General features: G+C 37.3%; 1 protein-coding gene and 1 long non-coding RNA gene across 3 annotated transcripts in view; one reads left to right on the forward strand and one right to left on the reverse strand.

Moving 5' to 3' along the window:
* Nucleotides 1–5,192, reverse strand: part of LOC144965517 (transmembrane 6 superfamily member 1-like) — a 184,734-nt gene extending 179,542 nt beyond the window's left edge. Inside the window, exon 1 of the mRNA XM_078900927.1 lies at nt 4,524–5,192. Coding sequence (XP_078757053.1) covers nt 4,524–4,725 — 202 coding nt within the window. The 5' untranslated portion in view covers nt 4,726–5,192. The remainder of the gene's footprint in view (nt 1–4,523) is intronic.
* The window catches only part of LOC144965521 (uncharacterized), a 37,409-nt gene that overhangs the window by 2,811 nt on the left and 20,973 nt on the right, over nt 1–13,625 (forward strand). Inside the window, exon 3 of one of the 2 annotated variants that reach the window (XR_013644037.1) lies at nt 2,122–2,405. This is a non-coding gene — a long non-coding RNA (uncharacterized LOC144965521). Of the gene's footprint in view, nt 1–2,121; nt 2,406–10,243; nt 10,481–13,625 lie in introns of those variants that run through there. The other variant, XR_013644038.1, reaches the window with a different exon arrangement.

Here is a 13,625-nt window from a genome sequence, read left to right on the forward strand (position 1 = left end):
ATTCGTGGATAGCTCACACGGTAGAGCCACGCTCTCACCTGCCAGGCGGAGTTGTCGTACCAATAAGGTCGTAGGTTCAAACCCCACCACCGCCGCGAAAATTTTTATTCTCTATTGTCTTCTGGCACTTTTCTACTCACTTCATCTCTTGTTGTTACCAACATAAGTGCCTAATCTAGTCAATCGAAACTTTGGCTGAAAATCGATAGCAGCTATCTCCATTTACCCTTGTAATTAAGCTTGGTAATCAAAACATCCATCTCCAGAAGTTTCGAGTATTACCAAATATGAAAAAGAAATGATATATTGATGCATAGAATCTTCTGTAATTTAATGTAAAAGTGAGTTTCAACTAGTTCTGTGTCCACCAATTAATATAATGAAAAACATTGCACATGGAGATAGAGCCTTTTGATTCTCTGCCAACGAATAGTTGTTGGCTTTTCTTGAAGTTAAGGGATGTGCTTTCGAGCACTATATGCTTGGAGACAAAGAGAACTCCTTAAAATCTGTGTGGCCCATAAAGCTGGATCTTAACTCACTAAATCTTAGAGATTTTTGTGACTTCCCAAATTTGGAAACAAAAATGTATTAAAAATGAGCATGTACTTAGATAGTTTCATTCAACTATCAACAACATGCAAAAACAAAAAACATTAGCTTTGATACTACCCCTATAAATAATTGGTCTCATAAATATGTAATAAAAAGGTAAAGGTAACCCAGGTTAACTACGGATATAGTCAGAGTTAGGGTTGAGTCATCAGTACCTTTAAAATGAAGCAGACAATTAACTTATTCATTAAAAATTTGGACGGGGAGCTACTATATCACATCTTACTTTTCCAACACGCTGTTATACATTTGCTTTTTATCATCCTTGCTCAATGGAAAAACTGGACCTTGTGGCAATGAGACCTTCCAATTAGGATTTGAAGGTGCGAAGCATTTGGCCACTGTCCCTTTTGACCGACCTTTGGTGAGGGATTTGCCAATCCTCTCTATGAGCAACTATCTGTGTTTGTACACGTAGTTGTTTAAACAGACAATGTGATTTGTAACCAAACACACAAAGTTAAAATTTTCAAAAATTTGATGAGCTTAAAACAGTAAAGGCTAATTTACTGATTTATGAACATCCAATTTAAAGATTATGGAATTTTGCTGGTTGGATTTTTGATATACGCTATTGCTCTAGGCAGGACGAATGGGATCATTAACATTATGTGGAGGAGAGTGGTGTGAGCAAGTCAGATTTTCAGGTCTATAGATTGTGTTTATAACTCTAAAGTACATTAAATGAAGCACCCATTTGAACAATGATCTAGCCTGAAATCAACTTAGAAACTTCAAATTCACAGGCAAGAGGTAGAAAGGGTTGGTTTATGTACCTGGTTTTTTTTTTTCCAATTTTTTTGGTTGAGTGGACTGATCATCCACGGCTCTCGAAAATAGTGTGAAAACTATGCAAAGTTCGAACCCGGATTACTCAACAACCTGATTAAAATTCCCCATGTCGGCAGCACTTTTTCAGACAGACAATGTTGAATTTCAGATTTCTCATGCCAGTGGGCTGACCACCAGCTGCTCCCAAAAGTTGTTTCTAAACTGTGCAAAGTTCGAACACTGATTACTCGACCACCTAATCAAAATTCGCTATGTCAGCAGCACTTTTACTGAAAGACAATAGAGAGAACTACCCACATACCGATTTTCAGATTTCTCATGCCAGTGGGGTGATCACCAGCCGGTCCCCAAAATGAATGATGCGCTGAGTGAACAATGGAATAGTGTTATATAACAATGTATTTTCATATGGCATGTTATATGACAACCTACTGTCATGTACATGGCATATGTCAACTCACACCCCTGTCCATGGTATATCACAACACACAACAACTTCTTTAATCTGAATGTATAATGTAATTATCAGACCATATTTGGCATAATTGATGTCCATTGGTCACGACTATATAATTATCATCCACCCAGAATGTCTGGAAGTGGCGGTTGTCATATCCCTGTGTGCTAACAAACTCGCGAAAAACCACCTCATATGAGTATATGGTGTCCCAGAAGTCGAGCACCATATTTTTTTGTTGTTTTTTTTTGTTTCAGATTTTATTCGACACGGGCAAGAAATTAACAATGCAAGAAAGAGGTAAATTGATTTTTATGTTTGGAAGAGATGGGGCTACATACCGCTCGGTAGCTGAAGAATTCAACCGCACTCATCCCGAGCGAGAAAAACCATTGAACCATACCACTGTCTGCCGTTTGATCAAACATTCTAAGAAACAGGTTCAGTTGCTGACCGTGAGAGATGTGGTCGACGAAAGAGTGCAACTGATGAGGAAACAACTATGGTTTTGGTGAATGTTGCTAGAAGCCCCGTGAAATCAGTAAGGAAAATAAGCCAGGAGCTTACGATTAGCAAATCATCAATACATCGTATTCTTAAAACACAGAGATTTCACACGTACAAAGTGCATCTTGTACAAGCTCTAAATGGCGATGACACAGATAGGCCATTAGAGTTTTGTGAATGGGTGTGTAATCACCTGGATTCTTCAATATAATTTAGTGATGAAGCAATTTTTCATTTAAATGGGCAAGTAAACCGTCACAATATGCGCTATTGGTCAGAGGTAAATCCTAACTGGCATGAGGAGGGTCACCATCAGACCAACCCGAAGATAATGGTCTGGGCTGGAATATGGGAGGAGGAAATCGTTGGTCCTTATTTTTTCAATACTAGCAATGTCACTGGAGAAACTTATTTAGAGCTTTTACAAACCTTCCTGTTTGAATAACTAGAAAATGTTCCTGTAATTAGACGACAAAACCTCATATTTCAGCAAGATGGAGCTCCACCACACTTTGCTATTTGTGTGCGTGACTACCTTAATCAAAATTTACCAGAAAGATAGATTGGGCGAAGGTCCCGTGGAGTGGCCACCCCAATCACCAGATCTATCACCTCTTGACTATTTCCTTTGGGGACATCTTAAATCTGTAGTTTACCAGAATCGTCCACGCACTCTTGATGATTTGAAAGATGCGATAATAACTGAATGTCAAAAAATCACCACTGAAACCCTCATTAGAGTAAAAGATAGTTTTATAAAGAGAATCGATGCATGTATTCAGGCTGAAGGTGAACAATTTGAGTATCTATTGTGATTTTGATTAATAAAATTGATATTCATTGATGTTCATATTTGTTTTTATATAAATCTACATGGTGCGCGACTTCTGGAACACCCTGTTTTTATATATATATATCAAAATCAAGGTTGCTAATTTTCCATCTATTTACGGAATTCCGTATGTTAAAACACCTCAGTATATTTTCTATTCACCTGCTGAATGGAAAAAAAAAAAAAGCAAAAACATAAATGTCTTTTTACTGGAGTTCAGTGCTCAGATTATGGTCAGTCAATGTGTTCGTGTTAAAGTTCTGTAAATATTTGCCTCCTGAATGGGAAACGCGGAAATAAAGCTTTTTCATTTTTTACCAATATGAGACTGAAGTTTTGAGAAATTTTCATTATATTATTGGTCCAAATTCAATGAGGCAAAGTGTTCCCCTTGGTTTATTGTCGTCCTATTTCAAAATGACCACCTTAGTGTCCACTCAACCATTGGCAAAATCCTGTGTTATTGTCAGGGTGAAATTGCTTAGAGTTAGAGTAGTTTGAGTGTATTCCTTTTACTTTTAGTGGAAACTGCTAGTGAATGTAAGTACAAAACAGACTCAATAAGTGACATGCATGGAATGATAAAGAATATTATTAGTCCATGTGTCCTTCTGGTGAATTAAATGGAGATAGGTCCTAAAGGAAAATTTACCTTCTTGATGAATGGTGAAGAAAGGGATTATCAAAAAATTGTAGCAAAATGACTTTTGTATACCACTGAAATATTTCCATTTTTGTGGACAATAATGATTTATTATCATTGTTATTACTATTATTATCGTCATCATTATCATTAATATTATTAAAAGATAAGAGTAAAGAGGGAATTAAAATTAAAAGAATGATTATCTTTATAACATCCAGATCTAAGATTAAAAACAATCTTCGCTACGTACACCGGAATACATTAATATTAATTAATGAGAAAAATTTGTGAGAAATCATCGTACGGTCGAATGATGAGAAAAATTATCGCGCCGTGCGGCTGAATGATGAGTAGGTAAACTTATCGCACCGTACGGCTGAATAATGGCAGCCTTGAATAAATAAATAAACGCCTGACAAAAGGTCCACGGTGAAAATACAAATTGAAAGAAATGCTAGAACGAGGAGCTTTCAGAAGACCTCCCATCGGTTCCACCCCCTGCCTACAGCCCACATTGTGCCGTCGTCCTCCCCTCTACTCTGTACGCGCATATTGGACGATTGGAGTCCGAATAGACACGGGACACTATTATTCATTCAGACTCGAGTCCGAATTGTCACTTCGGGATCAGAATAGTAAATTAAAGTAAGAAAATAAAAAGAAACAAAACTTACCATACATTAATGGGTCCACATTCGAAATATAATGACGCAGGACGAGCATTGGGCCGACAGCTGACAAGAACAAGCATATAGCTCCAGCAATGAAAATTGATAACTGATCTATCATGAGGTTATGCCTGCTCAACACCATGGATACCGGCCAAGACGTTTGTGCCAGCAAGCAAATGAGAAGAGGGACGACGATGCCTTTCATATTTACAAATTTTGGTTCTACAATATACTTGGATAACTTTTTGAACGACAAAGATCGCCCGCCAGTCTTTTGTCTTGAACAATAGGGGCCTAGAGTCTAGTTAGTGATAGTGGTTAGGTAATTCGAGTCGAAACTCGAAACTGGTGTTGGGTTATTCAATCGCTTTTACCCGATCGACGTTCGAGCGCCAAGACACTATTAATCTAGGCAGTTTAGCGAGAGCGCGAGCCGCTGGCTGAATCGGCGATCAGCCACCCATTGAGTTTTTGTGACCGGCCGTGGAAGCGATCTGCGGGAGTGGTCGGTAGTAGTAGTGTCGAGCGGAAGTCTCGATGATACCTCAAGTCATCGGCCACCAACACTCAAAACTTCCCGAACTCGATGACCAAGGAAAAGTCGGGAATTCCCGAGAAGTAGCACTTCAACTGAGCTTTGGATGGCTTTTTTGTATTAAAACTTAAAATACATTAAATAAATTCACTTTGTATAATAATAAAACATTGATACCTATAACCATTTTGATCTATTTACGACGTTTGTGTTTTGTTAGCTGTTTAAAATATGATATAACGTCAATACCCAATACCAATGACTAGGTATTGAATGAAAGCACCGATGACTAGAGCGATGCTCGAGACTTTTTTGAGTCTCTAGACTCAAAAAAGCATCGAGACCATAGCCCTACTATAATACTCTTTTAGTACGCCATGATCGAGACGCAAAAAAGTCTCGAGCTTCGCTGGAATCATCGCCGACGAGAGAGGGGTGAACAATGCAGATAGTACACATTGTTAGTAACGCGTGCGTCGCTCGCGCAGTATAGTCTCGAGACTCGGGACTCGGGACTCAATACGAGAAGCATCGACGACCAAGATTCTCGAGACGAGAAAAGCATCGAGAACTAAGTGGAGGTCGGGAAATTCTCAGTCGTCGATGACCTGACTTCTCAAAACCTAAAGCATCGGTGACCTTTTGGTGACCCGAATGCCCTCCCTTAGTGGTCGGAAACAAATGCAATTTTTGTTTCGTTTTTCGGATCGTACTACCACTTCAGATACATCTTTTTGAAGAGGAGAAGCTAATAGCCACTCCCACGCCTCGTTCTGAAAAAAGTCCGCGAAATTAAAGGGGAGGCAAGAGAAAATCAGCTGATCGTTAAAATAGTAACAGAAAAGTGGAGGTGCTCGGCAATGAATGCAAGAAAGACATTTAAAACGCCGTAAAAATGTTTAAAAATCACTTAATGTTATACGAGTAATTACCATCCATAACAACCTGTCAAATTCACATATGTAAGATGCCAAGCCAAAATTAATAATAAAATAATAAAGAACACGATTGACCGTTGACTACACATGCATACGAGTACCAGAAATATTTTGTAAACAATGTAACACAATATAATGTGTAAGTTTCAAAGCAAATGCAACCACAAATAACATCAAAGAACAATGTGGGACTACTGTTTTAATTTCATAAAACCAAACGCATATTTTCTGCCCCGATATTGAGCGTGTAGTTAGTATGTATCGTACAAACAACATTCGTTTAGACAGGTAGTCGGGATTCTAGCGCCAGTTTTATTTGGGCAACCGTGATTGGGATTTCACTCAATGCACTTATTATTATTATTATTATTATTATTATTATTATTATTATTATTATTATTATTATTATTATTATTATTATTATTATTATTATTATTATTATTATTATATATAATAATATTAATAATAATAATAATAATAATAATAATAATAATAATAATAATAATAATAATAATAATAATAATAATAATAATAATAATAATAATAATAAGCAGTTGAAAGCAGTCTTTGGTGTATAAGTGCATATGTACATTATTTCTTATAATAAATGCTTCAAAACAAAACAAAACTAAACTAAAAAAATAAAAATAAAGAATAAATGAATAAAAATATCTATTTGGGCATTTACTTACATTAATAGTCTTGAAAATTACAATCACAATCCATGAAAATTAAATATCCCATAATCCGAAGAAGACATGAATTTAATCCAAAATCCAACACAGGAATGTATTTTAATAGGAGACAGATATCCTATTAAAACTATAGCATTACTTGCAAACAACAATACCCCACTCTGCGTTTAACGGGCTTGTGGCCGTCACATTGTAAATTGTGACCGCATTAGGGTAATCGGTGTCCTAAAGACTGACATACTGACATACAATCAATGAGAACTATAAAGAATCCATTCTAGAATTCAACTACAAACTGAAAAGCATGATAAATATCACTCTATCAAATAATTTTCTTTGCACAGGTTCACTCACACTCTCCTTTATTGCAAAACATTGATAAGTGAGAAAAAGTTTGTATTTCAATTATAAACTTAATCACATAATCTAAATGATGGAGAATAAAAACAGCTAATTATAAAAAATTTCACAGATCAAGATATCTATTTGAACTCCGCATGTTTAGCTTAATTACTCAATGACCATAAATTTTTTTAAACTGCATTGTTTCATTTAAACAAGACCATGACGCTTATGCCTGGACCGGGTATTCACAACTTCTGCATTTGCATTCCACTTTTGAATCGAATTAATCTCTATCTTGTCCGTTTATTTGCAAAGTTTCTGCACTTTATAAATAAGACCATAACACTTATGTCTGGACCGGGTATTCACAACTTCTGCATTTGCATTCCACTTTCGAATCGAATTAATCTCTATCTTATCCGTTTATTTGCAAAGTTTCTGCACTTTATAAATAAGACCATAACGCTTATGTCTGGACTGGGTATTCGCAAATTTTCCTATTGTGTTCCACTTTTCGAATCGAAATAACATCTAGTCTATCCGTTTATTTGCAAAGTTTCTGCACTTTATAAATAAGACCATAACGCTTATGTCTGGACCGGGCATTCGCAAATTCTGCTTATGTGTTCCACTTTTCGAATCGAATTAATCTCTATTTTATCCGTTTATTTGCAAAGTTTCTGCATTTTATAAATAAGACCACGACACTTATGTGTTAGATTGTTCGCAAATTCTGCCTTTGTGTTCCACTGTTCGATTAGAATTAATCTCTATTTTATCCGTTTATTTGAAAAGATTCTGCACTTTATAAATAAGACCATAACGCTTATGTCTGGACTGGGTATTCGCAAATTTTCCTATTGTGTTCCACTTTTCGAATCGAAATAACATCTAGTCTATCCGTTTATTTGCAAAGTTTCTGCACTTTATAAATAAGACCATAACGCTTATGTCTGGACCGGGCATTCGCAAATTCTGCTTATATGTTCCACTTTTCGAATCGAATTAATCTCTATTTTATCCGTTTATTTGCAAAGATTCTGCACTTTATAAATAAGACCATAACGCTTATGTCTGGACTGGGTATTCGCAAATTTTCCTATTGTGTTCCACTTTTCGAATCGAAATAACATCTAGTCTATCCGTTTATTTGCAAAGTTTCTGCATTTTATAAATAAGACCACGACACTTATGTGTTAGATTGTTCGCAAATTCTGCCTTTGTGTTCCACTGTTCGATTAGAATTAATCTCTATTTTATCCGTTTATTTGAAAAGATTCTGCACATTATAAATAAGACCATAACGCTTATGTCTGGACTGGGTATTCGCAAATTTTCCTATTGTGTTCCACTTTTCGAATCGAAATAACATCTAGTCTATCCGTTTATTTGCAAAGTTTCTGCACTTCATAAATAAGACCATAACGCTTATGTCTGGACCGGGCATTCGCAAATTCTGCTTATGTGTTCCACTGTTCGATTAGAATTAATCTCTATTTTATCCGTTTATTTGAAAAGATTCTGCATTTTATAAATAATAATAATTGTTCAAAATTTTACCTCACACCCGATATTACAAGTACAAGTGAGCCAGGTGATGAAGATTGTCAAACAGTGTGACAGATGAAATAGGAAGAGAGAGAGAGAGAGAGAGAGAGAGAGAGAGAGAGAGAGAGAGAGAGAGAGAGAGAGAGAGAGAGAGAGAGAGAGAGAGAGGATGAGAGAGAGATTCGTTTTTTGTTCAAAATTTCTCTCTCTCTCTCTCTCTCATATTGCACAAGGTTGTACTATTTTACTATTTATCAAGAACAGCCAAGGTGGCAACCCAGTCTCTGTATAAACTAAGCAAGATGGCAACAGGGACCTCGCTCCTTATCCAATGCCGAAGCTTTAATTTGAGTCAAACGGTTTGGTTAAAAAAAGACCACCCAAAATAAGTTCGTGTGTGATGGAAGTTGAAGTCGGCTTATTATAAAATCGTTTATGGTCTGTTTGGATTACCCTTTTTAAATAGAAAAGGTGAATATAACATAAACTTGAAGAATAGGCAAGCTAAATGAAAATTAAATTGACTGATTAAATGAGTACGCGAGGCTGAGTTGCGAACGACTCCGACTACTGGGTTCCGACATTCCGATCCCAGTGTCATTCATGTTCACCGTACCGTGTTACTGTCTACACACTACACAGCATTGTTAGTGACTGGTCATGTCTTTTTTGTTTGTATGTTTTACGCAAGCTTAATAAAAATTAAATTGACTGATTAAATGAATACGTGAGGCAGAGTTGCGAACGACTCATGGGTTCCGACATTCCGACCCCAATGTCAGTGTCAGTCATGTTCACCGTACTGTGTTACTGTCTACACACTACACGGCATTGTTAGTGACTGGTCATGCCTTTTTTGTTTGTATGTTTCTTTTAATATGGGTCAATTTACAAAGAATAATAATAGAAATGTTCAAAACAAAAACTAGATTCACTATTACGTGCCTGTAATGAAGTGCTTTCCACAAACCGTGAGCGAGAATGATGGTGGAGGTAATGGCAACCATGTGGGTTTGTTATTGCTTCCTGCCTCCGTCACCCACGCATCCAGGGCCCGTTCTAATGAACGCGGACTAGCGCTTAGTCCCGGACTATCTCTGACTTTAGTAAATGACTAGAAAAAATCGGATTTAATGTGAGCTGACTAAGCTAGTCCCAGACTAAAATCACGTCACCTTCGGACTAAGTTTGGCCAAGATTTAGTCACTTGCTCGAGTCGGACTTGATCGTTTAGTCTCTGACTAGTAACTAAGAAACGGCGTCAACAAAGATGGCGGCCAATGTTAGACGACTCGGTTCGCGAGAAAAAAATACATAGAAAAAGAATTATAACGACAAAAGTAATCTGTTGATATTTGTCAATGCTAATGGAAACGGTTTTAAAGGTCACAGATCGTCGAAAGCACACATTTTTGTCCGGGAAACTAATAAATCTGATGAAGTTGAGTGACTCAGTGAGTCTGAGTCTGAGATTTCAGCTTCGCTTGGTTCGAAGTTTAGATTTAGATATTTAGAGAATAACAAACACACAACTAGCTTATTTTTTTAATATGAAAATTATGTTGTTTAGCTAAAACACCCCTAACCCCCTTTTTCTTTCTTTATTTTTGTGCCAAGCAAAGCAATGCGAAGTTACTCTCGATCACATGACGTGATTCGTACGACTATGACACTGTCACCAAAACAACTGTCAACACATGAAAATGGCGGCAGTTGTGCTGTTTCAAATTCGTCAGAGAACACTGATTCAACGGGAGAGGGTGTTTCGGGTCAGACTTAATCCCATCGATTCGTTTAACGACGATGAAATATACGAACATTTCCGTTTTCATCGTGAACACATTTTTATACTTTGTGATCTTGTAAAAGACGACGTTGATCGTCTTCTCTGGAGGAAAGGTTAGTATTTGTATTCATTTTAATTCTAATCTCATACTGGACTAATCTAGAAGTTTTCTTACATTCTCATGCATCCAACCCAAAATCGGTGCCAAGACTTCTTCTTCTTCTTCTCCTTCATCTTCACACCTCCTCGTCCTTCTTCATCAACATCATCATATTCATCTTCTTCTCCCACTTCTTCCTCCTCCTCTTCTTCTTCTCAACTGAACTATCTAGTCAAACTAAGTGTTAGTGTTGGTAGATCTCTCTAATCATCACACACAAACCACTATGACTGTTACTGGTATGACATGGAATGGAAATTTTTTCACCGCTCTCTGGCACTATTGAATTTTGCATTCCCTTAACCAATTTTCGAGCTCTTGTTGGAGATTATTTTCACTGTAATTGTAATATTTTGAAAGGGAACATTTTTCATGAGCAAAACCAGTTTAGAATTGAAGAAGAAAAAATTTGTACAGTTGGACTGACAAATTGCTGAGGAGAATCAATCTTTAAAATAGGATTTTTCACTCGAGGCGATGGGTAAGCGTGGCTCAGCAGTGTGGTCTTTACTTTGTATCCAAAAGGTAATTAGTTTGATCACCCGTTGTACTGTGTGGCCTTGAGCAATCCATCTCGTCCTAGTTCCATTTGCGGCACTGCACTGCGGCTGATGTATGGGTTATTCCAGTATTCCCTTGGAATAGACCCTAAAGACAGACAAATTTCCCCATTGGATGAAAAAAGGGAATGTTATCTTTATATGCATATATGCTGGTCTGACATCCGATTGCAATATGGGCCTCGTTTAACATTGTTGCACTGGACATTATTTTGTGTAATTTTTTGAGATTTTCATTATAACAATGAGCTCATGATGTATTGGGTTATCAGACCTGCAAATAAGTGCACGTTGCCTTAATGCTTAAGGAAAATTAGTTTATTTCATCCCAGCTTAAATGATGAGATTTACCGTTCTAATATTATAATAGATGAGAGAGTAAAATACAAACTATGACGCTATTTCAATACGAAGCAGAAGTCAGAGCCATTCGAAACATTACAAGAAATACAAACAACAAAAATAAAAATAAGAATATCGAATCGGAAGGTCCTGGGTTCGAGCCTCGTGCTTGGCGCATAGTTGAGTCCTTGGAAAAGACTCTTTACTCACATTCTCTCACCGTACTCAGGTGTAAAATGAGTACCTGGCCGTTAACAGTGTTGTCTTTGTCCGAAAAATTGTAATATCGCCTGACAGGCGTCATGTCCCGCCCTACATGTTAAATGTTGCTGTTGACCAGGGAACTATTGTAAAACGCTTTGAGCACATTCAGTGGATATTGCGCTATATAAAGCTCAATTTAATTTAATATGAATCAATTATAAATCCTCTCTTGCGGTTATACCAAAGCTGTTAAAAAATCGTAATATGTTGTTTCAAAACTTGTGTCTTGTTTTTAAAATTTCACTTCAAATACACATTACAAAGATGTTGTCTACGGTCAATTTAAATAAAATATTTCACTGGATAGACTTTAAAAAGTGAAAGTAATATATTCGAGTACAGTTTCCTTGAACTTGAACTCATTCGAATATCCCAAATTTTTTCCTTATTATTTTTAGTTGTCATTCCATTCCTTACTTGAACTAATTTCACCTAGCCAACGTAAAAAAGGATTTGATTAATTCAAGGTTTTATTTTAGTGCGCCCTGTTATTTCGACCACCGAAGATTTACTGTTACATTGACAGTTACGTTTGTGTACAATATGATACACATGCATACACACAGGCACTCACACACTCCATTGTCATTTCGCATAATTGACACCTCTCTTATTTATTCTTATCACTTCGCCATTCATTCTAATTTCAATGCCATATGCCATGATTTGCTACTAGTTGGCTACGTCATTAAATGAATGATGTGATACAGGAACCTTCTCCCAATAAAGTAAATAATAATTATAAATTTCCCTTTAATCGTCCTCATGCGGAAATTTGTCTTAGGGTTTATTCAATGGGAATGCTGGAATAACTCAGGTGTCAGGCCCGCGGGCACAGGCTGCAAATTAGCTGGGGGAGGGGGTGGCTTGTTGATGGCCACATCCCAAAGGTGTATATTTCAAACTGGGTATTTTTTGGGAAACAAACCCAAAGACCCCTGGTGACCCCCAAAAGGGTCTCAAGTAAAAAGACATTTTTTTTAAAAAAAAATTAAAATTTAGGCTTTATATACCCCAAAAACCACTAAAGTGCCAAAGCGCTTTCCCAATTGGACCCGGGGTCAACACAACATTTAACATTTTGGACGAGACATCCCGCCTTTGGGGGCGAAAATTCCAATTTTTGGGGGGACAAAGACCCCGGCTGCGAACGGCCAGGTACCCATTTTACACATGAGTACGGGTGAGAAAGGGAAAGAAAAGGGGCCTTTTCCAAGGACTAAACTATGTGCCGAGCGCGAGGCTCAACCCAGGACCTTCCGACCCCAAAAGCGATGTCAAAACCACTAGACCCCTTTCCGCACAAAGACATCAGGGCTAAAAGTAAACCGGCATAAAAATAGTTCTTCCTTCACTCCTTCAGAGCGGGCAAGGCTGGTGTAGCGGGAGTTTACCCTTCTTTTTTTTTTAGTGTTTAAACGGACAATAGTAATTGGGTTGCTACCCCTTTGGGTAGGGGCACCAGGTTTATTGGTTTAAAATAAATTTCCCCTAATCTAACAAATACAGATTCCCCATCATTCCTTTTTGGGGGGTTTAGGGGGGTCAAATAAAAATCTCTACTTTGCCTTAGCATTAAAGCGAAACCCTAATAATTGAGCTAGAGGGACCAACTTCACATCAAAGGGCCCGGGTTTTTTAAAAATCTTTTTAAATTTTTTAAATGAAAAAAAAAAAAAAAAAATGAATTTGCAGTCCTTCAAAGGCATGAAGCCCAAGGAGCCAGGGGTTTTTCCCGGTTTCTATGGCATGAAAAAGACAATAACAATTGCTTGCTACCCTTTGGATAGGAAGGAAATCCCATCACAAAGTACTTTCATGAGTCTGACAGACCTAGCTACCCAAACACTATCCCCCTCCCCCCCCTTTTTACCACTTTTCAATTCATCAGAAAAAGGGGCAAGGTTGGGAAAAATGGGAAAGGTTTTTTCC

This window comes from Berghia stephanieae, chromosome 2, assembly GCF_034508935.2.
Source record: "Berghia stephanieae isolate SIO BIC M18660-M18661 chromosome 2, UCSD_Bste_1.3, whole genome shotgun sequence".
NCBI lineage: Eukaryota > Metazoa > Mollusca > Gastropoda > Nudibranchia > Aeolidiidae > Berghia > Berghia stephanieae.